The 25025-nt window shown below is 55.6% G+C and overlaps 1 protein-coding gene and 1 pseudogene across 18 annotated transcripts in view; both read right to left on the bottom strand.

Moving 5' to 3' along the window:
• Positions 1-10910: 10910 nt before the first annotated feature.
• Positions 10911-11820, bottom strand: LOC140709153 (uncharacterized; annotated as a pseudogene).
• The window catches only part of MICAL3 (microtubule associated monooxygenase, calponin and LIM domain containing 3), a 233279-nt gene continuing 219164 nt past the window's right edge, over positions 10911-25025 (bottom strand). For all 18 annotated transcript variants that reach the window (XM_073007048.1, XM_073007064.1, XM_073007053.1 and 15 more), the window contains 3 exons: positions 14446-14545; positions 14243-14316; positions 10911-14161 (listed from right to left, as the gene is read on the bottom strand). In XM_073007048.1, coding sequence (XP_072863149.1) covers positions 13977-14161; positions 14243-14316; positions 14446-14545 — 359 coding nt within the window. In that variant the 3' untranslated portion in view covers positions 10911-13976. The remainder of the gene's footprint in view (positions 14162-14242; positions 14317-14445; positions 14546-25025) is intronic.

Genomic DNA, 25025 nt, shown 5'->3' with positions numbered 1-25025 from the left:
TCTGCCTTCCGGCTCAGGATCGTGAGGAAACCCGCTTCTCCTGTGCAAGTCTGTGGTCTCTCGTGGCGCCCGCGGATCTGCATCGCCTCCTGCTGTGAGCCACCCGGCCCCACCGGAAGGGCTGAGCTTCTCTCCCTTTCACTGCCTGTGTTCTGGGAAACTTTCAGAATCTCCAGGCTGTTTCTGGAATAGTCTGGGGTGGTCATTTTTGGTCCTCACGGAACCAGAGGTTTGGAAAGGGGGTTGCAGAGAATCTGGCTCAGCCCATCACCAGCCCCCCGTGCTTGTTGTTTATTCTTCAATTACTTGGATATGCAACTCGGATTTAAAACATCAATTTAACATACAGATAATGCTGGGACTGCAGCTTCACCAGGTGGCCTTTCTCTCATGGTCGGGAGGCCTCACGCCCATCTTGTCCCCCCATGGTCAAGGGAAAAGGGCAAAGGCTTTTTGTTTTTTTGTTTTGTTTTGTTTTGTTTTGCAAAATTCAAACCTTTCCCTCCTTCCCAGGTCTGGGTCACTTGCGACCCTCCTCTCAGGCTGCTTCTGACAGGCCCAGGTCACAGCCAGCTTCAGGGGAGCAGTGTTGGGTCCTTCCGAACTCCTGGAATGATGTGACCTCTCCGGCTCTGGCCCCAGGGTCAGACTCGGCCCAGACCCTGGTTCACAGGGAAGCAGAGCCTGGGGCTGGCCTCCACCTGCTCAGACGCCCACACACAGGCCAGGGGAGGGGCTTGGGGACAGCTCTGGGAGGGTCCCTGTTTGCGCTGTGGGTGTCCAAGGCGGGGTGTGCAGAGTGGAGGTTGCCACACACCTGAGGGACTCTGGTGTGAGGACGGCGCAGGGCTGGAAGCTGGACTGTGGAAGGCGAACGAGACAGCACTGCTGGCTCCCTCCGCGCCACGGACTGGCTGCTGTGCAGTCTCAGGGGCGAGTGTGCTGTTGTCGTGTGCGTGTTTTAACTGAGATGTGAGCTGGCACGTTTTCTCCACCCAGCTCCATCCTGGGTCCCCCCACGTTGCTGCACATGTGGCTCCGGTGCCCTGGGGTCCCCACTGTGGGCAGCCCCGCATTTCGCCCACCTGCTTCCCAAAATGTGGAACCCCAGTGACCTCCAACTTGCCGCCATGACAAACCACTCTCATTCATATCCTCTAACATGGCGCTCTGAGCCTAAAGGAGGGTTTCCTTAGAGAGAGATCTGGGGACCGAACCGTAGGGACAGAGCTCCTGTCTAAGCTGGGCCTGTGCTGAGGTCTTCCTGGGGGTACACTTGAATCCCACAGCAGGGCTTGCTGGCCACCCTGCTGCATCCCCGCCAACACCGGGCAGGATCTACCTCCAAACCTTTGCCAGTCTAATAGTATAAAACGATACCTCGGTGTTATTTTGGTTTTGCATTTCCATGGTGAACAATGAGTTTGAGCATTTTTGTTCAAAAGTCCTTTGGGAGCTCAAGACCAGCCTGGGCAACTCAGTGAGATGTTCATCTCTACAAAAAATAAAAAAGATAAACAAAATTAGCCGGGCATGGTGGTGTGTGCCTGTGGTCCCAGCTCCTCAGGAGGCTGAGGTGGGAGGATGACTTGACCTCGGGAGGTTGAGGCTGTGCTGAGTTGTGATCCTGTCAGTGCACTCCAGCCTGGGCAACAGAGTGAGGCCCTGTTTCTCAGATGAAAACAAACAAACAAAAAAGAAAAGTCCTCTGGGTATTACTCAGCACAGGACAGAGTGTAAGTTTCCATCCTCAGGCAAGCAGATGCTGAGAGAAAGCTGGGTGGGAGGTGACACCCAAGAGGAAGGGGCAGGATTGGACAGCGACAGCCTTCAGGTCACAGTGGGGATCGGACCCCTGGGAGGGGAGAGAGGGAAGGAGAACTGGTCAGCTGTGAAGCAGATCTGATAGGGCCCTGCTGCCACACCAACAGCCGCTCAGGGCCAAGGATGCTGTCGCAGGAGCAAGGGACAGACCCCCATACCGCTGGCTCAGTGCCTGGAGCACGTGGCCTCTGTGGCTGCAGCCTGAGCCTGTTGGCTGAGGCACTCCACGCACCTGGGGAGCACATTCTCTGTGGAAGGAGATTGCAGCGTTCCTACGGCTCCAAAGCAGTAGCAGCAGCACCTGGAGAAAGAAGTCCACCATCTTCTTGATGGCAGACTCTTTCTGCAGGCACGCTGCAGTAACAGACTGGGAGCTCCCGGCCTGGTGTATTCCTAGCTCAGTCTGAGGGTCTCCTCCCAAGACTGATGCTGTCCCATCCAGCGTCTCGGCAGTCATCAGCCCTTCACATCCCTGGGTGAAGAGGGAGAGACAGTGCACAGAGCTCACTCCCAAGTGACGGGGCAGAGGTCAGGACAGAGAACTCTACAAGGGACACTAGTGCACTGAAGAGCAGGGCGTGGTTCTGACCACAAGCATTTGTGCATCTGGAGGGCAGAGGGAGCATGGGCACGGGGCTCTGGGCGGCCTCCCAGGCAGAGGTCAAAAGGAGCGCGGGAGGCCTCTAGCTTGGTGGTTAAGAGCTCAGCCTTCAGAGTTTGTTTCCTCAGCTCTATCCCTGACGAGCTTCATGGCTGTAACTGGCAAGGGCTGCCCCCAGAAAAGCTGGCCGCCAGCTCCCCCTCTCCTGAGGCCCCAGAGCAAGTTTCTTGGGCCCCGATGTCCTGTCATTAAGGAGATGATAGTACATTCCTCAGAGGCGGGCTGTGAATACGTGAAACGCAAGGTCTTAGGCACCCAGCACGTGCTCGGGAAGTGTGGCTTGTGATTACCCGGCAGTGCGGTCGGAGGCCCCTAGCAGCTGCATTTGCTGGGAGTGGGGTGGATGGACTCCCTGTGGGTGCTTCAGGCAGGGGGCTGGATGGCAGCTCCCAAGGGGCATGGGGAGAAAGATAAGAGCAGAGGGGCTGCCACACCCTGCCCTTTTCCCCTTCCCCCCCAGCCCCCTTCTCAGTGCACCCTTGGAACTTCACCCCTCCCCGCCAGCTGCCCCCACCGCCTCCCCCTGCCCTGAAGCCCCTACTCCGACCCTCCGCCCCGGACACTTCCATGCTCTTCTTGATGGTGGACTCACTCCAGATGCCGCTCATTCCCCGGCCGGGCCGCTGTGCTCTCACTGAAGCTCTGGTGCTCTCACTGAAGCTCAGGTGTTCTCACTGAAGCTCAGGTGCTCTCGGAAGCAGAAGGAATGGGGGTGGAGGGGCCAGTGTCCTCCTGGCCTGAGGACAGGGCTGGGGAGGCAGGGGCAGAGCTGGCACGCGGTAATGTCTGTTACCAAGTGGGCCATTTCTCCCTCCTGCCCCTCCAGGCATCTCATCCCCCCACACCGCAGGAGGCGAGGTCTGCACAAGGCCTCTGCTCCCCTGGGAACAAGCCCATGGGCTCCATGGTGCCTCCTGGTCCCTGAACTGGAGCCTGCCCCAGTACTGGCGGGAGCCTGATTGCTGGAGTGAAGGGTTTCCTTCTTCCTGACCACCCTATTCCCCTCATCTCTGGGACAGAAAGCAACAATGCCTGCCCGAGGCCTGGGGTGGAAAATCAGAGTGAACGCACACCATCGCGTGGCAGGGAGGCCAGGGGCACAGAGCCCTCCCTGCAGTTAGTACCCCAGGCACTGGGGCTGCAGGGATGGCTCAGGGCTCTCAGCCAACATCAAAGGGCCACAGCGCAGGGGCTGGTGGCTCCTGGCCAAGTTAGCACCGACCACAGAGCTCCCCTCTCTGCCCAGACTCAGCGCTCTGCCCTGACAGCCTAGAGGAGGGCCTGGCTGGTGGTGCCTGGCTGTGTGGCTCCCTGCCCAGGAGGTGCCTTTCCCAGGCGCTGGGCCTTGAAGGGCCGGTGGGTTGTGAGGGCAGGAGTCTTGCTGGAGGAGAAGGGAGAGATGGCAAGATGCAGTACCAGAGCCGGGCAGGGCGGGGTGGAGGGGGGTGCAAATCATGTTCACGGCCATGGTGAAGACCAGTCCCACCCACCGAGCGGAGAGGCAAGTAGACCCCAGGGATTCCCCAGCCCCGTTGCTGGGGCGGGTGTGGCCCCGCAGAAGCTCTGGGAGGCTGGCATGACTCAGCTTTTGCAGAAAGACCAGTCTGGGGTTTCCCATATTGCTTCAAGTAGCCTTTTCCCTGGGACTGCTCTATCTAATGCCAACAGCCCTCAGCTGCTAGTGAGCCCTCGCCACCAGCTTTTGGAGGGCTCACTCCTGAGGCCCAGGGGCGGGAGAACTCTGAGCACGGCCCTCCCAGAGTCTGGCTATGGCTCAGAATGGGTGCTGGGGCAGGGCAAGCAGAATTTCCCAGGGGGAGCTGGGCCCTCTGGCGTCTGCCCCAGGGCTGGCCCAGGTCAGGGACCCCCATGCTATCCTTCCTCTCACCGTGCCCTTTCTGAAGTGAACTCTGGATGTTGGTCAAATCAAACCCAGCAGAGGGAAGGGAGTGGAGGACCTGGTATGGTGTCCCGGCGTGGGGGGAGCTGTACCCGGCTGGAATGTTTTGCATGGTGATTTGTTAAAGGGATATGGAGCAGAGGGTAAACCAATGTGTCTAGCATTCTGCTCAAAGATGCAGAAACCAAGAATGCCACGTGCAGAGTGAGTGGCGTAGGCTGTGGGCCCCCCAGGGAGGGGCTGAGTCTCAGCACTGCAGCCTCATGCTATGCGAAGTTCAGACCTGAGATAGATGAGAGGCCAGGAGACACACGCCTCACCTTACGTGACGTTTCTGCCACCTTAATTCCTGTGTTAGTTTCTGTACCAAATCTCCCCCACATGCGATCTGACCCCGTGGCATCCTTCCTTTCCTACAAGCTGCACTGAGACCCAGGTGTCATCCTCCCCCAGCCAGAGGAGCCACTGTGGCGTTTCCGGCCATTGGCCCGGGCAGGAGCTGCTCCCACGAGTGCCATGGGCAGGGCCGGATCAGCCTTCAGGGAAGGGACGCCTGTATGGGACCAACTCAGGCAGCCACAGAGGGATGGCTCAGCACCCCACAAAACCCAAAGTTCACAGCGTATAGGATCTGTTTACGGGGCAGAGAAATGGATGTTCTTTTCCTGGTTCAAAGGTAGAAACAGGCTTGGAGAGCCACGTCCAGCATCAGCCAGCCAGGCAGAGGCCTGGTCTAGTGCTTGGTTCTCACAGGCGTGTGGCCTCCAGTAAAGGATCTTCCTGGAGAGAGGGAGGAAGGCTCTTGGGATCATCTTTAGAGATGCTGATGGAGAAAGGAGGGGCTGCAGGTAGGTGCGTATCCCTTTATCTAGAATGCTTGGGACCAGAGATGTTTCAATTTTTCACATTTTGGAATCTTTGCCGACATGATGCTCAAAGGCAATCCTGCCTTAGGGATCCTTAGCCTGTATCTCAGTTTTGAACGTTGGATCAAAAGTTTTGAATGGTGGATCCACCCTGAGGACTTCCCCGAGTGCCACCCCAGGCCCTGTATGGGAAAGCCAGCTTCAATAGTACACGTGCCACTGGCTCCCAGCCCCAGCCGAGCTCACCATCCAGCTCTCAAAGCCAAGGGCGATTCTTTGGCACCTGAAAATGCATCAAAATTATGACGTTTATAACTGCCTCAGCCCTACTTAATCTCTCTCTCTACACCAAATCCCCTCTCTACGGCACATGCTTACGCCTATGTGCTCTGCTGCCACGGTGCCTTGCCAAGAGCGTGACTGTGCTTTAGTTCTCCCTAGGGCCTTGGAGAACTCTTCAGGGAGGAGGAGAGGACAGTGCTGGGGGGAGGAGGCTGGGGGTGGACCTTGTTCTCATGCCCCTTGTCTCATGCACGAAGTTCTTCACCCTCTTCCAAACATTGACCTGGTGGGAGCAGAGATGACACCCTCCCTGGGGCCAGGGATAGGATGCCCGTGCTTGGGAACGCCAGCAGGCCTTCCCCCCTCGCTCGGGGCTCTGCAGGGTTCTGGGGGCTGGTGCTCTCTTTGGTGCCATCGGATTGCTTCTGCTTGTGGGCCTCGCCCTAGGGCTGTTCACCGAAGTCCTTCTTATCACAATCCTGGCTTGAAATAAGTGGGTTTCTGATTTTCCATCCCTGATCCTGCCCTGCATCTTGATTCTGAGACTCCTCCCATCCCACCCTCTCCAACAGCAGCGATCCCTCCCATTAGCCGCACACGATCGCTCCGAGATGAAAAAGCACTGGCAGCCATCCTGGCTAACACAGTGAAACCCCGTCTCTACTAAAAAATACAAAAAACTAGCCGGGTGAGGTGGCGGGCGCCTGTAGTCCCAGCTGCTCGGGAGGCTGAGGCAGGAGAATGGCGTAAACCCAGGAGCCGGAGCTTGCAGTGAGCTGAGATCCGGCCACTGCACTCCAGCCTGGGCGACAAAGCAAGACTCCGTCTCAAAAAAAAAAAAAAAAAAAAAGCACTGGCAGATGCTGGTGGAGCAGGCCTGCCCTTGACGTGGGCAAGAAGCTTGGGGAAAAAGACAATTTTCCTGCCTGTCTTTTCTTGTCAAAATACATGGCCACACCAGAGGAAGGACAGGAAGAATTCTCTTACCAGCCAGCAGCGGCAACTCAGTAGCTACAGACACAGAGGGTGGGGGCGGTCGGGAATGACTGGCCGTGGAGGAGCCGGGACCCACAGGAGCTGCCAGCTGAAGTGGCCTGACTGGGCAGGTGGTCCCTATGCTGGGCCTCCGGGCAGAAGGCATCCCAGAGCCCTCTGGGCAGGAGGCGTCCCAGAGCCCTGGTCGTGGGCACATCCCAGCCCCCCGAGGGAACAAGTTTGGTCCGAGATACATTTTTGAAAGGTATTTCATTCTCTAAAAACATTTTTTTTTTGGAGGCAGAGTCTCTCTGTCGCTCACTGCAAGCTCCACCTCCCAGGTTCACGCCATTCTCCTGCCTCAGCCTCCTGAGTAGCTGTGACTACAGGCGCCCGCCACCACGCCTGGCTTTTTTGTGTGTGTTTTTTTAGTAGAGATGGGGTTTCACCGTGTTAGCCAGATGGTCTTGATCACCTGACCTCATGATCCACCTGCCTCGGCCTCCCAAAGCGCTGGGATTACAGGCGTGAGCCACCGCGCCCGGCCTCTAAAAACATTTTTAAAAGAAGTAAGACCTTCCAGGGAAGGGGAGCTGCTGGCTGCCAGGTGCCTCTTTCTCCTTTTCGCCCAAGAGAGACCTGGCAGCCACTTTGCTGGGGAGACAACCAGGGGCTAGAGAGGCAGGTTTGGGCCGGGTGCAGTGGCTCATGCCCGTAATCCTAGCACTTTGGGAGGCCGAGGTGGGCGGATCACCTGAGGTCGGGAGTTCAAGACCAGCCTGACCAACGTGAATAAACCGCACCTCTACTGAAAATACAAAATCAGCTGGGCATGGTGGCTCATGCCTGTAATCTCAGCTACTCAGGGGGCTGAGGCAGGAGAATCACTTGAACCCGGGAGGCGGAGGTTGTGGTGAGCCGAGATCGCGCCATTACACTCCAACCTGGGCAACAAGATCAAAGCTGTCTCAAAAAAAGAAATAAATAAATAAAATAAAATAAAATAAAAGGCTGGAGAGGACACTCATGGGGGCTGGCCACTGAGAGGCTCCTCTCGCCTGCTGGACCTGGCGCCTGTGGGTTGAGCAGTCCCTCAGCACTGACACTGCAGCATCCATCTGGACAAATCCTCATCCTTGATGATGGCCCTGTGAAGACTCAGGGACCCATGGCCTGTCCCTGGAGCTGCTGCTGGGACAGCAGCTCTGACCTGCTGCCTGGGTGGAGGGGTGGCTGGGTGCAACGGGGCTGGCCGAACGCTCTGGGAACACTGACTCCACAGGGGACCAGCAAGTTCGTGAAACAGGGGGGCTGGCCTGGAGCTGCAGGGGGCTGCCTCCTGAGTCCTCCTAGGGTTCTCTCTTTTTTTTCTTTTTTTTTTTTTTGAGACGGAGTCTGGCTCTGTCGCCCAGGCTAGAGTGCAGTGGTCGGATCTCAGCTCACTGCAAGCTCCGCCTCCCGGGTTCACGCCATCCTCCTGCCTCAGCCTCCCGAGCAGCTGGTATTACAGGCGCCCACCACCTCGCCCGGCTAGTTTTTTGTATTTTTTAGTAGAGACGGGGTTTCACCGTGTTAACCAGTATGGTCTCGATCTCTTGACCTCGTGATCCGCCCGACTCGGCCTCCCAAAGTGCTGGGATTACAGGCTTGAGCCACCGCGCCCGGCCATAGGGTTCTCTCATCACCAGGCATCTATGCATCTGCATGGGCCCCGACTCCAGAACCTCCAGGTTTCCTACCTACTTCCTCAACCTAAGTTGGTCACCAGTCCCAAGTTGGTGGGAGGAACTCGAGGCACCGGCCAGGTGAGCGATGTGACCAGGCTGACACCGGGGGAAGAGACACGAACATATCCCGCCAGGACCCTGAGCTGGTGCTCCCCTAACTTGTGCTCCCTGTCGCCCTCTTGCAGGTGGGCAGACACCAGCAGCTGCAGTCGGTCTCGTGTCACACAGCTGCGCGAGGTGGCTCCACATGCACCCACCAGGTCCGGAGGATGCTGCCCCTGGCTTGAGGACCATGCAGTGCTGGCAGCCTCACCACAGTCCAGGTGTTGACTGTGCAGGGAGGCCCTCAGCCTCGTCCACCTCGTCCTGGGCCACCCCGCCCTGGCCCCCACGGCTGGAACCAGCCTGCTCCAGTACTGGATGTGCACTCTGTGGCTTGGAGGCCACGCGGGCAGAAAAGGGGCTGTGTGTGCAGCACACGTGACCTACCCACAGCAACTGGAGTCTACCTTCCCCAGCAAAGCTCCAGCTGCAGGAACACCTTGCTTGGGGGAGGGGGCACACAAGGGGGCTGCTGAAAAAGCTCCTGGTGAAGCTGAGCAGCCACAGGCTGTTGAAGGGGCCATGGGCCTGGTCTCACAGGCTCCTGGGCTGTGTGGCAGGGGGCTCCAGTCCCCAACCAGTGTTTGGGTAGTATGGCCTCTCACCCTCCTCACTGGGCATCACTGGGGAGGGTCATCCGAGCAGGGGACACGAAGTGGAGAGGGTCTAGTACGTGGGCCAGTGTGGCCAGCTTATAAAATGGAATAAAATGGCACGTCTTGTCCCTTCATCATTTTTGGCTGATTGTTAAGACGGGACTGTGTGAGGATTCAGGGTTCAGGAGGGACATTGGAGCTGTTAGATGTGGCGGTTCATGAAAGAAGAGCATCTTGTGTGTTGTTTTAAAATAATTTTTAAAATTTAAAAATGATAAAGCCTATACTATTTTTTTTTTTTTTTTTGACAGAGTCTCACTGTCGCCCAGGGTGCAGTGGCACAATCTTGGCTCACGGCAACCTCCACCTCCCAGGTCCAAGCAATTCTCTTGCCTCAGGCTCCCCAGTAACTGGGATAACAGGTGTGTGCCACCACACCCAGCTACTTTTTGTATTTTTAGTAAAGACGGGGTTTCGTCATATTGGCCCGGCTAGTGTTGAACTCCTGACCTCAGGTGATCTGCCTGCCTCGGCCTCTCCAAGTGCTGGTACTACCGGCGTGGCCACGGCATGTGACCTCTTTGTGTGCTTCTGACAGTGGCACTGGCCTGGCCCAGCAGCCTTCCTTTCTGGTGTCCTCCCTAAAGTAATACTCATCATTTCCTGCGACCTGAGGTGGCCGTGAACTGCAGCTCAAGCCTGCCTGGTGCAGCTCCGACAAGCAAGCCCTTTTGAGGAACGAGAGCCTGGGGGTCAGGTGACTACCAAGCCCCATTTCCTTTCCCAGCAGGCAAGTGACCCAGCTTTCTTCACACAGGATGTCCTCTAGGGCCACAGGATATGCACTTTGAGCTGCTCATTCATTTCTGTCCTCCGTCCTACCCGACATGCCCACATGTGTCCCGGCCAGGCCTTTGTTCTGGAATCGGTGGGAACGCAGCTGGAAGGACTGGAGGCCAGTTTCCACGTGTGACTTCCAGCCGGCCTGTGGGCAATGCGCCGTTGCGGTCTTTCCCTCCCTGCACGGTGCCTCTGGATTGTCACGGGGCCAGCCATGCTCCCAACAATGCAACACACCAAGGGAGGGGTTAGAGAGAGAGCTGGAGGTGCCTCGGAGGCTTCTTAGAACAAAGAAAGAGGACCTGGCCAGGACTGTTCCCTGTCATCTCCTGAGGACAATTTTCAGGCTAAAGAGGAGTGACCCTGGGCTGGGCGCGGTGGCTCAAGCCTGTAATCCCAGCACTTTGGGAGGCCGAGACAGGTGGATCATGAGGTCAGGAGATCGAGACCATCCTGGCTAACACGGTGAAACCCCGTCTCTACTAAAAAATAAAAAAAAAAAAAACTAACCGGGCGAGGTGGCAGATGCCTGTAGTCCCAGCTACTCGGGAGGCTGAGGCAGGAGAATGGCGTGAACCCGGGAGGCGGAGCTTGCAGTGAGCTGAGATCCGGCCACTGCACTCCAGCCTGGGCTACAGAGCGAGACTCCGTCTCACAAAAAAAAAAAAAAAAAAAAAAAGAGGAGTGACCCTACTGAGTGACCTCGGGATTGTTGAAACATCTGAAAGGTTTCAGCGTGGGTGCTGCAGACCCCATGCATGCCATGGGCTCCCAGGTCAGCTGTGCTGTAGGACAGACCAGGCAGGGCTGGAAGGAGGGCTGCCAGGACCACAGCATCGCCCTGACTTGGAGTATCTCCAATTCGAAGAGCCCACTTCTCTTCCAGAGGCTACTGGGGCTTCGTCTGAAGAGTGGCTGCTTCTCCAACTTGGCTGCCTAAGACACTGACTCAAGTGACAGCAGTTGGTGGCTGAGCCAGGATATTATGGAGGACTAAAAAAAGCACAGACTTAAAAAAAAAAAAAAAGATGCATTCTTTAAACAGTCTTGCACACACCCAGGCACAAGCTAGATGCATAATACTTTGCTACACCATCCACCTGAAAAATACAGGACAATGACGTAAGAAACACACTATTTCTTTGAAAAACTTTTATTTCGCGTAAAACAGACCCATACCCTTCATGGGTCAGATGTTACCACCTTTAAAAAAATGTTTTTTAACTCTCCTTCCTGTCCCACTGAAAAAAATTTTTTGAAAGGGTTAAGAAGAGTCTATCATTGCTGGTCAAAATCGGCCTGAGGATGGCCGCCAGGGGCAAAGGCCTGAAGGCATCACCTGGGCAGGCCTGGAAGCCCACAGGGTGCGGCACCCTCAAGCCCAGGGGCGGGAGCGCCCCCTCCCTGCCCTCCAGGGAGGCTGCATGCAGACCTCCACAGTGTTCAGCCTCCAGTTGAGTCAGCCTCGAGTTTGGGCTGCTCCTGCGCCTGGTACTTTATATGTATGATACATGTGTATCCATCCTGCTTCCCTGCCTTCAAAGGAAGACTTAACTCTTGGAAAGAAAACCTGCCTGGAGCTGCACGTTCTCACACCTGGAGTCACCAGAGTACTCAAGTCAACTGCAAACGAGTGGTTACAAAATGGGAGCTTTAAAAAAAGTGCTCTCCTAGAACCGATGTCCTCACAGTCAGGAGTGGGAGGCTGGGGCTGCTGTGCGGGCCTGCGGCTCCATGGCGCCTCTCTGCAAAGGCTCGGGTCCGCGTTCCAGACTGCAGGCCGCTGTGAGTGCTGCAGAGGATGCCACAGTGTTAAGGCTGACCAGGACCAGGAGGTGATGCCGGGCTCTCCTGCTACACCTGGCCACTTGTAGCAGATTCCTAGGCCACACTCCTTCCGAGCCACTTTGCAAACTGCTTCCCCGTTGTGGGGCCAGCAGGAGCTACAAGGGCCAAAGGCGGCTCTGCCGGGCCTGGACTGGTTTTGTGGCCTTCGATAGGAGAGGTCTGGGACAGGCCACACCGCAGTGAAGGTCTTTTCCCACATCCAATTTTATGGGAAGACTGGGGTTTGAAGATGGACTCTAGGAACCCTCCTCTCCCCTTTTCTAAGTAAAGAGAAGAGAAAAGGAGACCTTTGCCTCACGTGAGAGCAGGTGGAGGAGAATCAGAGCTATGGCGGCCACTAACAGCGTACTTCCTGGATGTGCACGGGAGAGAGACGGCAGCTTCTGGACAGGGATGACACAGGTTCTTTGCTCCTTTGCAGTTGGGATGAATGTTCAAGTTGAGGCACAGTGTGGTTCCCATGGAAAGCCCAACGTCAGCACGGCCCCTCGGCCTGCTCCGCTACGGGATGCCTTGGAGGCGCCAGGCCTCTGCTCCCAGCTGGCCCCAGCCCAGGGAGGCGGCAGGCGGCTGGAGCACCCCTAGGGGCAGGTGGGTCTAGCCCGGGGGGCTCCTGGCTGGACTATGCGCTAACTGCTTTGATGGACAAGCACCCCACCCCCGGTTAGCTCAGTGGCTTGATGAGCTGTACACAGCCAGGCTGGTGCAGAACCGTGAGAAAGGAACGGTGTGGCTATAGGAGCTAGTGATTCGGGGCTCGCCACCCTTTATGGCCCCATGGAGATCCGGCATAAGGCAGGTGCCCGTTGCCCTTGGGAGGGAGGGCGGGAGTCTCTTATCTGCTCGAGAGAGGCCAGCCTGCATCCCAGCATCCACTGCAGCTCTCGCGTTTCTGTCTGGGTGAATCTTAGGCTGAGAGGAGGGACTTCACCAGCCACGATTCCAGGGTCCCACCCTGCACCCTCTTGGCCAGTGTGGACGAGGGCCCATCCTGAAACTTTCTTTAACATAGGTGCGGAGGAAGGTGATGCCCTGGCACCCAAACTGAGAAAAGGGTGAGTTCTGCAGAGCCAAAATTCTCATCAGGAGGGTGAATGGCAGCTCTGCTGTTAGCTTGGTCCAAAACAGAACGGAAATGCCCCCTCATCACGTGAGCGGTCCAGACGGTCTAGCGCCAGGGTGAGGCAGGCACCAGGTGCAGGAGGGGACAGAAAGCTGTGAGCAGGACCCAACGGGGGTCCTGGGCAGCTCCCTGATGCCAGCCAGGCCAGTGATACGAAGAGAAAGGCTAATAAATAGATGCACGTGGCGAGCGCCGGGCAGCCCCGGACCAGGCCACGTGGGACGCAGCAGACGCCGCTGTGGCTCCCACACCCGGGCATCAAGTGATCAGTGTCTCTAGTAAAGATGTACAAACCAAGTTACTTCTTTTCAAGTATTAAAAAAATAAGTTAATTGACAAAAAGGGTTTGAAGCGGCTGAGCGTCCTGCCAGGTTGTCAGCTTCATTTCAATGTGCAAACACAGGAAAAACACCGAGGAAGAGGTCGTCTCCTGCCCCGACATCAATGTGGAACAAGGACAATGCCTGTCTGCCAACTGGGGGTGCAGAATGTAGGGCCTCATCCTGTCCCCCAAAGTCAGCATTTTCCAGTGTCAAAATGGTTGTGAACTACAAGCAAAATGCAGCAACCCACAGGCCTCAGGCCGCAGCCAGCGAGAGGCCCCGGCATTTGGCCACTTAGGGTCCAGTGTGTCGTGTTCGGCGGGAGAGCAGATCCCGCCTGCGTCCTCCTAATTTGCATAATCAATTCCGGAGCCTGCCCACACCTCCATGTCTCCTGTGATGCTGGGGTGGGCATGACTGGACACCTCCCCATCCCGGGTCTCAATCGCACCCTGCTTTCGTGGGGTACTGTGTACGTTTCTTTGGTGGTGCTCCAGGGAGCATGAAGAAGACAGTGCCCCTCGCAGGCTGTGGTGGCGCACTGTGGTTCTGACGGGAGCAGCTTCCCTCTCTTACCAAATGTGCCAGTGGAAGAAAGGGGCACAGCCGGCACATCCTCAGGGAGCGTGCGGGGTGGTCCCCTGCGTCATGCCATACACACCGTGCTCCTCCTCTGAGCGGGAGGTCCAGGTGGGCCTCCACCCAGGAGGTGACGCCATTTGAGATAACCACTGTCCCCTGGGGCTCCCCACTGCATGCGGGACCCGACCACTTTCCAAGCAGCACACGGGCATCTGAGCGTAAACTCCAAGGAGGTGCCAGGCCTCCTCAGATCGCGGCTCCGGGTGGTTTGGAGGCCACTACCCGGCCAGGCGGATGCCAACAGAAAATGAAGCGTTGGGTGTGAGCTCAGGACCAGTTAAGGCTGAAGCCCTTGGACAGCATGGCAGCCTCCAGGTCCTTGTCCTCCTCTCTCTCCCGGAGCCGCTGCTCCTCCAGCAGCGCCACCAGTGAGTCTCTCTGCTCCACCACCTCCAGCATCTCATTGAGAATCTGCTTCTCTTCAGACAGCTCCTCCTCAGTCTTAAGGTGATCTTGAAGGAGAAGAAGGCATGAGGTGAGGGGCCTGGAGGTGGCACCCACCCCGGGCTCCATGGGTGCCTTACCCCACTCACCTTCCACTGCCATGCGTTCCCGGAGCTCCTGCTGCAGTCGGCTCTGCCGGTCTTCCAGCTCCAGCTCCCGGGCACTGAGGAGGGAGGGCGGGGGGAGATAAGCCACAGTGACTGGGGACCACCCCTCACCCCCAAATCCGGAAGGACCTCCATGCCTGCTGTGACAAGCATGGCACCGACACCCCCTACCCAAGGCCACTCACAAGATCATCAGCTCCGACTCGTAGCGCACCATGGCGTTCTTCTCCTGCACTAGCTTGAACCACTCCTGCATCAGCTTGGGGTCGTCCTTCTTGCCCATGCCTGCCGAGAGAACATTCGTGTCGGGTGCAGGGAGTGCCGTGCCCACCCTGGCCCGCAGGAATCACACGGGGCAAATGTGCAAAGAGGGCCGAGCAAGATGCTGCCGGAACTTCCACTCCCAAGCCAGGCCCAAGGTTTGCCTGCAGCCCTGGCGCCCCGGCGCCCCCTCCCCGGGGCCTGCGCTTCCCCGTGTCCTGCCATCCCTGCTCCCCGGTCAGCGACCTCGCCAGTGGGGACTCTGCCCTCCCCGGGGCCGGTTTCTGCCTCTCCTGCTCCCTGTGCTCTCCTAGGATGACTTATGTGGCTTTCCCACTTTCTTCCCACTCAATGTTTATTTAGCACTTGCCATGTGCGAGGTCTCCTTGGAGGAAACCACTCTCGGAAACAATGCAAAGTGAATTTGTAAACTGCACCCCGCCCTCAGGTCATGCTCATTAACTCAGCTCTTTCTTGGGCCACTCCCCTCTCCAGGGGCTACCAGAATAGATGCCTTGTCATTTGTTTACCTCCTGACCAGGCAGAGAAGACACCACCCCTTAACTTGTGGCCTATCAAGCTTCCGGATGCCTCCTGCGGGACCCCGCGTGGGCGATGCAGGGATCTCAGGGTGGCCGCCGGGTTTCTCACCAAGAGCAGAGAAACACTAGCAGGCCCTGGGGATGGAAGGAGGTGGCCATGCCCTGCCCTGGTCCAGTCCAATAGAATGCCTGTGGCTGGTGGCTGCCTGCTAGCTCAGGCTGCCTGAACCAACAGGTGCCCATACCAAACCTCCCCCGGGGCGGCCTGACTGCTGGCTTCACTGTGGCGGGAGGACAGAAGGAAGAAGTCTCCAAAGGACCAGGCCACCCAAGGAGGGAACAAGGTCCTTTTCCTTGGAGCACGGAAGTTCATGGTAAAAGTGTGGTCCCGCCTAAAATACATGCGGTGTCAGTGGCTCTTCAATATTTTTGGATTACAAACCACTTTGAGAATCTCATAAAAGCTAGGGACTCTCTTCCTAGAAAAATGCTTATGTGTGTGCAGAGCAAACCATTTGATGCAGAGTTCCAGGCTGCTCCTGGGCTTCCTGTGGCCCATCCGTGGGCCTCAGGTTAAGGGGCACTAGACGGGGACATCTTTCAGAGGCCCCTGCACTCTCTGCGTCGCTTGGCAGGGTGTGTTCTAAGCCAGTTAAGACAAGCCTAGGAGTGTGAGGAACACAGCCTCTGAAGGGCCAGCCACAGCCCAAGCCCTCCCTCACTGCTAGCTGCCTTTCTCCACCTGCCTTTCTGGCACATGGTACACAGACACATCTCTTATCTGCAGTGGTGTCTGCTAGACAGTTAGTCTCTACCCAGTGGCCACACCAAGGAGGCAGAAATGCACTATGTTCAACAAGCAGGGGTTAGTGTCTGTACCATGCCCTGGTGCCCATGCGGTTCTGCTCCCAAGGGGGTTCCTGCCCCTGAGCCTCATCTGAAGGACGAAACCCCCCCCCGCCCCGCCTGTCCAGCCCGCGACTGTGGAGTGCCTGCCTGAGGGTCAGGGGACCAGCGCTCTCCTCACCCAATCCAATAGGCTTGGGTCTTGGCTTTTATTAAGCCAGTCCCCACTCAGTTCCATGCACTGCTTTCGGAGCGTCTCTGCACAATGTGCCCACACAGCTGTGGAGGAGGGGCCCCGGCATGCAAGCTGTCCAGTGCGCCCGGCCACGGGGGCACCCGGGAGACTCTCCCGCTGCCCACCTCCCCGCGAAGACACAGAAAATGCCACCGGAGACGTGCGGACAGCGCTCACTAGCTACGGCGAGCTCGCCCACGGCCGCCAGGCAGGGGCTGTGGTGTGTGGGCGAGAGTCGGGTGAGCGCTGTGGATGGCAGGTAAGAGTTAGCAGGGTTAGTCATGGCCACACCCCCCACATGCCTTTCAACGACAATCTTATCACCACAACAGACTTCAAATCAGACAAACTTAAAAAACACACACTCAGCAAGACACGAGGTAGAGAGGTTTGCTTTCAGTGGTTGTTTGGAAAGGGGCCCGAGGGCGCTTGTGTAGACCAGTCTTTGTAAGGACAGTATTCCTTGACGCTCCCATCCAAATCGCTGCACACAGGTGGGAGGCTCCTCACCTGCTTCCCTGCCCCTCTATCTGGATCTGAGACTTAAAGGCCCCAGCCATGAAAGGCCAGCCAATGCTGCAGCCCTGAGGGGCCCAGACCTGGAGGCTCTCTGGCTTCACTCTGCACCCTGGTCCTCCCCATAGACAGTCAAAGGGATACTGTACCTTTAGAAACTGCCACAGACTCATGACATTTTGTAACAGGACCATTGAGGGTCAGAGAGAGAGAGAGAGAGAGAGAGAGAGAGAGAGAGAGAGAGAGAGAGGTAGGTGGGTTCTGGCTCTGTGTTTGACTACTGTGGCTACACCCCCTCCGAGGTAGCGGGGATGGGGTTGGCGAGGTTACGTTACCTTCCTGGACACAGCAAGGGCAGAAGGAGAGAGGTCTACGTCGTGGAGTCCCGCCACTGGGCTCAACTTCAAAAGGACCAAACAAGGAAGAGGAGGAGGAGACGGAGAAAGACAAGAAGGAAGAGGAGAAGAGGAGCAGGAATTTGGAAGTGGAGAGGGACAGGGAGAAGGTGGAATAAAAACAAGCAGAGGACAAAAAGCATAAGAAGTGAGAAAGGAACAACAGGAGGAAAAGAAAAAAATACAAGAAATGGAGAAGCAGAAACAAGGGAAACAAAGTCTACAAATGAATTAAGTCCTTTTTTCAGCATGGAACTGAACGAGAGCAGACCCAGCTCCGGGCAGCATCACAGAGGGGGCGTGGGCTCAAAGCAGCGGTGTGAGTTCCTCCAAGAGGGATGACGTGTTCCCTACATGATGGCAGCAGTCAGGCCACAGGGCCCTCCCGCCTCTATTCCTTATCAGGAGGGCAGTGGCATCTGGGTTGTCATACAGTGGCCTCTGGGGCCTTGGGCCCCCTCCTCAAAGCCCCTGGATAGGTCTGCCTGACTCTGAGACAGGCTGCATTCAGTAAGTGGCCAACACGGCTTCCAGGCTTGCAAGTGACAACCTGGGGTCACCTCCCAGACCCACGTGGAATCCTCTAAGATGTCACCACAGGTATGTGCTTGAGGCAAAGCTGGCCTTGACAAGTGCAGGGCAAGGGGGGCCTCTGAGTCTGTGGGGGCAGCACCCCATCCTGCGATGGGCCTCCAGGACGCTCACACCTGCGCTGCTTCAAATTCTGAGCCAGAACAATTTTGGGGAAACGTACACACACAGAGGTGACTTCCACCCGTCCCTGTCACTGTCCCCTCTCTCCCCCAGGCACGGGGAGAGCCAGCCACCCCCTTCTTCCTTTTGGTCCTTCTATGGCTGTGCGGGGACCTCATGCTGCAGCTGGGGGCTGCCACACTCTGGACTGTGAGACCAAAGGGGTGGGCTGACAGGACGTGCCGAAACTCACAGGAACGATGCTGGGAGGAGTGCTGGCGGGGCACCGAGAGCCAGTGTGCACACACATCTCTAGATCTGGGGTCTCATGCCTACTCAAGGACGAGGGAGAGGAGTTTGGCAAGGGACCATCACAGAACCACAGAGCACACACAGGGACAACAGAGCCCAGGAAGACACGGGGCCTCGGCCCACGGGGAGGGCAGTGTGTGGTTTACAGAGAACAGGGTTGAAGAAATGGCCTTGACTCAACAGAAGGCCAACAGGACAAACGGCTGGCTGGGAGGCCCCTCTGCGGTGCCGCTGCATGAATACAGGTGTTTTCTGCCTTTGAACCCTTCCAGTGTGGTGCATAGTGCTGTGGGCACACTGAATCTGCTATTGGGTGCAACTTCGAAAGCAAAGCCAGGGACAGCGTGCATGTGTGTGAAATGCTGACTGTGCCCAGTGCGCTCAATACACACGGCACAGCCAGCCCAATGCATGGGTGCGAGGGAGGGTTTCTTTGCGCAACAATATTCTCTGCCTTACAGCCGACCTACAGTCAACCTCGGCTGCAAAGTGTAGTCTGCGTTGAGGCTTGGAACACCTGGATGAATCCCATCAAATATGTCCGTGCACACTCCCTGCCACCTCCTGCGACTGAGGTCACGGGTGAATAGGCCACGCCGTGGAGTGGAACAGCGCCCATGTGATACACGTCCACAACACGTCCAAAAGGAAGAGGCAGGCGCCTGCACGGGTATACATTACAACACGTGTTTCTGCTTTCTGGACAGCACAAAATACAGCTTTCAGCTGTTTTTCTGTAGGCCACATCCGCATACACCCTTCCCAATACAGAGGACAATATAACAGAGTACTGGGAACAGAAATTACGAAATGAAATGAGGGAAAGGGAGCATCAGGTAAAGCAAGCATTTAAAGAAACCAAAAAGGCTTTCTCCTAGCAAGAGGCGGAAGCGCGTGTCAGTGGCGGTGAGTCCACGCTGCACTGATTACCTTCGGACTTCCCTGTACGCGCCACCACTTCCACAACGAACGAGGCTACTTTTATAACCAGAAAAAACGCCCTATCAATACAATTTTCAAAAGAAGAAGTGGAAGGGAAAAAACCAATCAAACGAGGGGAGTTCTACCCGACTGGAACTCGACCTGAGCGTGCATGGGGCCGGGGTGGGGGGTTATAGTAAATGCTTTGCCTTTTAGGGGGATGTAAGAAACAGAAGATTTGGTTCACTGATTCTAAGAACAAAGATGCTGTCAAGCTTATGGCAAATGGAAGTTTTTTGGTTTTTCTTAACGTCAGGGTAACGGGTTTCCATCTGTTGCTAACAGGTGCTATAATTGACCACTTCTCAAAGCATTCTTGCGTGCCCTGGATGCCGGCCACCCCTCCCGAGCTCCCGAGCAGTGAGCGGGTCCTGGTCAGAGGACCCTCCTCCCTAGAGCACTCTGCTGAGTACCCAACACTCATAGGCACATCTGCTCCATCCTTCCCTCTGAAGCAGCACTTCCTTTGGACGTGTGACCTGGGGTTGGCACTTTAGTGCCACTCGCTTGGCCCGTGGTGGGCAGGCAGTGCCTGTCACCAAATTTCAAACAGCAACAGTACACCTCAGGGAGGGAGGCCTGTCCAGAGCGGTGCGTGAGATGAGCACGGACGGCACTCTCTGGTTTCAAGGGGCCCTCGCATGCACCACCCACGTGATCCTCACACCGGCCAGGTGTGGCTGCTGGGAGGGGCAAATTCAAATGAGGTTTCTGAGGCTCAAAGGAGTTAAGTGTGGCAGAGCCTGGAAAAGAAGCCAAAACTTCTTGCCCACTCTGAACTCAGAGCTTGCCTTCTTTAAGGACAACACGGGCTCCAGGCAAATCTAACAAATGCTGGCGTCCCAGGCAGCTCAAGGAAGAGCAGTCCCACAGACCCTGATCAGAATGTCACACCCGGAAGGGAGGCCTGATGTCCCTTCTGAAGAGGCCCTGAGAGGGTAAGTAGAGGCTGTTTTGTCTGTGCCTGGGAAGACAGTGAAGGCAGGACCTGAATCCAGGCCTGGCATTCCTCAGTCGGGGTGCCCCCTACACTACCACCTGTCCCTGAGTGCACCTGAGCACCTCACTCCAAGCCCTGCCTCTCATGGACCCAGGACCCAGTGTGGGGTAGAACGGCCGACAGGGTGGGGGAAAGAGTGGCCAGCCGTAGGGCAGGTCCCCTTCTCTGTACTTGTCCTTCTATATTCCCACGTTCTCTCCAACCAAGACTCTTCACCTTTGCACACTGCATCAAGACACCTGGGCAGCTGGAAAAACAAGCCAGCAGATGAGCCCGCACACTGAGCCTCCATGGTCATCTGAAAGGCAGGCAGGGCCTACTCTAGTCCTTCTGGTACTCAAAATCCAAGAGCCATAGCCCTGAGACTAGGGGGCAAGAGCCCTGAGTGCCTTGCTCACAAGGATTGGTGACGATATGGTCAGAAAGCTCCGAGGTGCGGGGGCTCACGCCTGTGATCCCAGGACTTCGGGAGGCCAGGGTGAGAGGACTGCTGGAGTCCAGGAGTTTGAGAGCAGCCTGGGCAATGCAGTGAGACCCTGTCTCTACAAAAATTAGCTGGGTGTGGTAGTGTGAGTATCCACAGTCCCAGCTACTCAGGAGGCTACGGTGGGAGGACTGATTGAGCCCAGGAGGTCAAGGCTGCAGAGAGCCGTGATTGCACCACTGTACCCCAGCCTGGGTGAGTGAGACCCTATCTCTAAAAAATAAATAAATAAGTAATACCCAGAGGGGCCAAGACAAAGGCCCAACTCTGTTCACAGCCCAACAACCACCAGTGACAACCTGTGACAACCTGTGTGGTGGTGGGTGCTGGCTTGACGCTCTTCATTTCCAACTCCATCATTCAATTCTGCCTGGTTATATTTAACCCACTGGCTTCTACATGGATGCTGATATCAAAAACAGAAATGTCATACATGAATCATGGCTTGTGGTAAGGACAATGTGGGAGACTAATCATTTATACCAGAAATGTTTACCGAGCACCCCAAATGCACCAGCCACCAATGCTAACCACGTGGCAGCCAAAGCAGGAAAGAACTTCTGTCGGGAAGCAGAGGTGTGCACAGCCACAGCAGGCAGGCCAGTTGGTGGCCTGTTCTCCAAGGTTGCGGAACAACTGGCCCTAGGGACCGGCCTCATCTCAGTATCCGTCTCTGCCCACTAGACAGGTTCCCAGCACCCCCTGGTTGGACAAAGGCACCATCACCACAGAGCTGGGGAGGTCCCTAAAGCAGTGTTCAGCAGACCAAAGGAGGGCCCACTAGGGAGACTTCTAGAGCCCAGAGGTCCCAGCCTGGAATGTTGCATTTCCCCAGGGAACACGGGTTAGGTTGTGGCGTGTCACCAGACTAGTACCATACACAGAGGTGTAATGAGGAAAATGGGCTTTTTATGAACTGAGCCACCATTTACAACTGTATTTCCACGTGAAAATACAGAATTCCAAATAATCAGCTTGCAAGCGCTTTACAACACCAGCCTTTCAAGTGTTGGAGGCTGGCCCCGCACCCTCCCTTCTGATACGCTGTGTGTGTTTCATGCACACAAACTCTGTAGAGCCCCAAGGTTAGCGTCTTCCCCTTTCAGCCACACTTTCGGAACATCCTGCATAGACAGAGATCATTTTTGGTTTTCAGTTCCTTTTGGTCTCTGAGGATCACACTCCAAGGCGTCGGGGACAGGAAAGCGGCTCACTTATTTCTCAGGCATATTTTGAGGCCCCACTTTCCTTCCTCTCTGGGCAGCCGTGTGCAGCCCTTAGCTTACCAGGGTGGACTCCCATTTCTCACACTTGTTTTGGCGGTAATGCCACTGTACTGACGGCTAAATATAGTACCACTATAAATAATAACGAATATTATGATATAGTGTTGGAGCAATGCCTGTTTATCTAACTCCTGTCACAGACACCAAAGAGCTTTTGTCACCTTTTTCTAGGAACCACCAGGGGCATTACTTATCACGGCTATGCCCAACTGACTGGATTAAATTTTCAGAAAGCAGCCAGGTGCAGTGGCTCACACCTGTAATCCCAGCATTTGGGATGCCGAGACCGGTGGATCACTTGAGGTCTGGAGTTTAAGACGAGGCTGGCCAACATGGTGAAACCCCGTCTCTAGTAAAAACACAAGATTAGCCGGGTGTGGTGGCGCACGCCTGTAGTCCCAGCTACAGGAGGCTGATGCAGAATTGCTTGAACCCGGGAGGTGGGGGTTGCAGTGAGCTGAGATGGCGCCACTGGGTGGGTTCCAGCCTGGGTGATAGAGCCAGACCCTGTCTCAAACACTTTCAGAAAGCAAAGTGCTCAGGGCTGGAATTCCTTGGCGGCTCACGTTTATGGAACGGGGCCGCCACAGATTTTCCGCTCTGCCTTGCTCAGGTTATGCAGCCTGGGAAGTGTGAGGGAAGACTGACCAAATGTTTTGCTGACTAAGAAGGCACTCAGCTATTCTGAGTCCCCAACTCAGGAAGCCTATTTGGTGGGCACCGCCAGTGCCATGCTCCTGGCCAGGGGCAGCCTTGGCACTGCAAGGCTGGGGTCCAGTCTAAAACCTTGAGTGATGACAAACACCATGGCCCTGACAGGGGTCCCAGCTGGCTGGTGTGCAATACTGCAGACGTGCGAGCAGCTGTCATGACAGGGTGAGGCTGGTTCGGCAGTCCCAGTCTAGCATACACATAGCGGGGCTGGGAGACGCCTGGCGCCACACAGACTTAGTGCAGAGATAAAGCTCCAGGTTGGGAGGAAAAGTGAAGGCAAAAAACCAAACAAATGCATGTAAGAATTACAATCACAGACACACACACACATACACACACATATGTACGTTGGGAAACCGCGCAGGTTCCAAAGTTCCTAAGCAAAGCAGAGCCAGGCTGACGGTGGACTGCTCAGGCAAACCAAGAATCTATCAACATGAAACTCAGAGAAGCAGACAGAACAGGAAGATGGTTGCTCAGAAGGGCAAGGGGCAGGCACCCCTGCACCCCCATCTCACAATAGCAAGAGGCCACCCTCTAGTCCTTCATGTTACATTTCTAAACCTTTTGTGTTCTTTAAATTTTCCTTTGAGATATATAAATCAAGAGATGAGGTCCCCGAAAACTAGAAATTATGTGTGTGTATTTTCAATCGGTTTTAGAAGAAATGTGGTTTTCTTCTAGATTTCCAGTCATCTGTCTGTTCTAGTGCAATAGAGCAGGCTGGGCTGGGCCTGCTCAGGGTCCCAGGGAAGAAGGCAGAAGGGGAGTGGCCACCTGGGGACCCTTCCTCTCTGGCCCACAGGTTGTTTTGAATCTTTTTAATGATTTCTTTGGAAATCACAAGGTCCAAATATACGAAGAAGGGAAATTTTCGTTCTTTATACTCTGTGGCTGAAAAAAGAGACTTTCAGAGCCTTTAGGTAGTTCCCTGAGAGCCACTGAAAGAGCCCGGAGTATGACACGCAGAGCACAGGGCAGGGGTAGGAGTCGGCCCCTCTGGGCAGGAGGTGGCATTCCTCACGCTCTGAGGGCTGCGTGGAGCTTTGCTCTGCCCACAGGAGAAATAAGACGGGTGCTATGGCACAGAAATGGGGCTTCGGGGTGGCCTTTTGGGGATGCAGGCACAGAGGGGCAACCAGGTTTCACATATGCGGCTCCAGATCTCAAAAGGGTGATTTTCTTTCCAATTAACGAATATTACCAAGTGCTCCAAGAATGAAACAGCAGAAACAGAAAAGAAACCTAATTCTGGCATTGCTGTCATCCTCACGGGCATGGCGAGAACAGGGCCTGAAGTCCACAAGAGACTCCCTGCAGAGGGGAATGTCCCGTTCTAGCAGCAGCCCCCATGTGGTGAGCAGAACCCAAGAAGTCTTGAATTTACGCAGCATAACGGTCTGGGAAAGGGGAAGTGATGAGTTGACGAGCTCACCTCCAAAGGGTTATGAGTGTCAGTGGTGGGGCGCTGTACTTCACAAGGCACCCTGAGTTTCCTTTTTCTATTTACTTCAATTCCTCCTGGAACTTGTTGGAATTCTAAATCCAAAAAGCTAGTAGCTGGAGTCTGGGGACCCAGAGGAGAAAGCAGCTCACTACCTCTTCTCAAGCAAGGCGGGTAAAGAAAGCAGGAGATGCGGGCCAGGTGCGGTGGCTCACGCCTGTAATCTCAGCACTTTGGGAGGCTGAGGCAGGTGGATCACCTGAAGTCAGGAGTTCGAGACCAGCCTGGCCAACAAGGTGAAACCCCATCTCCACTAAAAATACAAAAATTAGCCGGGTGGGGTGGTGGGCGCCTGTAATCCCAGCTACTTGGGAGGCTGAGGCAGGAGAATCGCTTGAACCAGGGAGGCGGAGGTTGCAGTGAGGCCAGATCGTGCCATTGTACTCCAGCCTGGGTGACAGAGCTAGACTCTATCTCAAAAAACAAACACCACCAACAAAAAACAAAAAACAAAGCAGGAGATGCGATGGGTGTGTTGATGGGTGTGTTAATGGCGTCTTGAACTGCGAGGGAAGGGTGGATACAATCCTAAAGAAATGCGCTCTGACAGCCCCTTCCAGGAGATTCTGAATGTAAACAAATCTTTTTTTCTTTTCCTTTTTTTTTTTTTTTTTTTTTTTAAGAGACAGCGTTTTGCTCTGTTGCCCAGTCTGGAGTGCAGTGGTGCGATCACAGGTCACTGCAGCCTCAAACTCTTGGGCTCATGTCATCCTCCCACCTTAGCCTCCCTAGTAGCTGGAACTACAGGCACACGCCACCATGCCCAGATAATTTTGAAAATTTCTTTATGGAGACGGGGTTTCACCATCTTGCCCAGGCTAGTTTCAAATTCCTGGGCTCAAATGATACACCTGCCTTGGCTTCTCAAATTGCTGGGATAACAGGTGTGAATTTTTTCACACATGGAAATGTGCTCAGCATGGACATGAACACTCCCGAGGTGATGTTAGGAGGAGGCAAGAGGCATTAGATGGGAAAAGGGTCTGTTAATTGGAA

Source organism: Chlorocebus sabaeus, chromosome 19 (genome assembly GCF_047675955.1).
Source record: "Chlorocebus sabaeus isolate Y175 chromosome 19, mChlSab1.0.hap1, whole genome shotgun sequence".
Taxonomy (NCBI): domain Eukaryota; kingdom Metazoa; phylum Chordata; class Mammalia; order Primates; family Cercopithecidae; genus Chlorocebus; species Chlorocebus sabaeus.
This window is presented reverse-complemented; position numbering and strand designations above follow the sequence as displayed.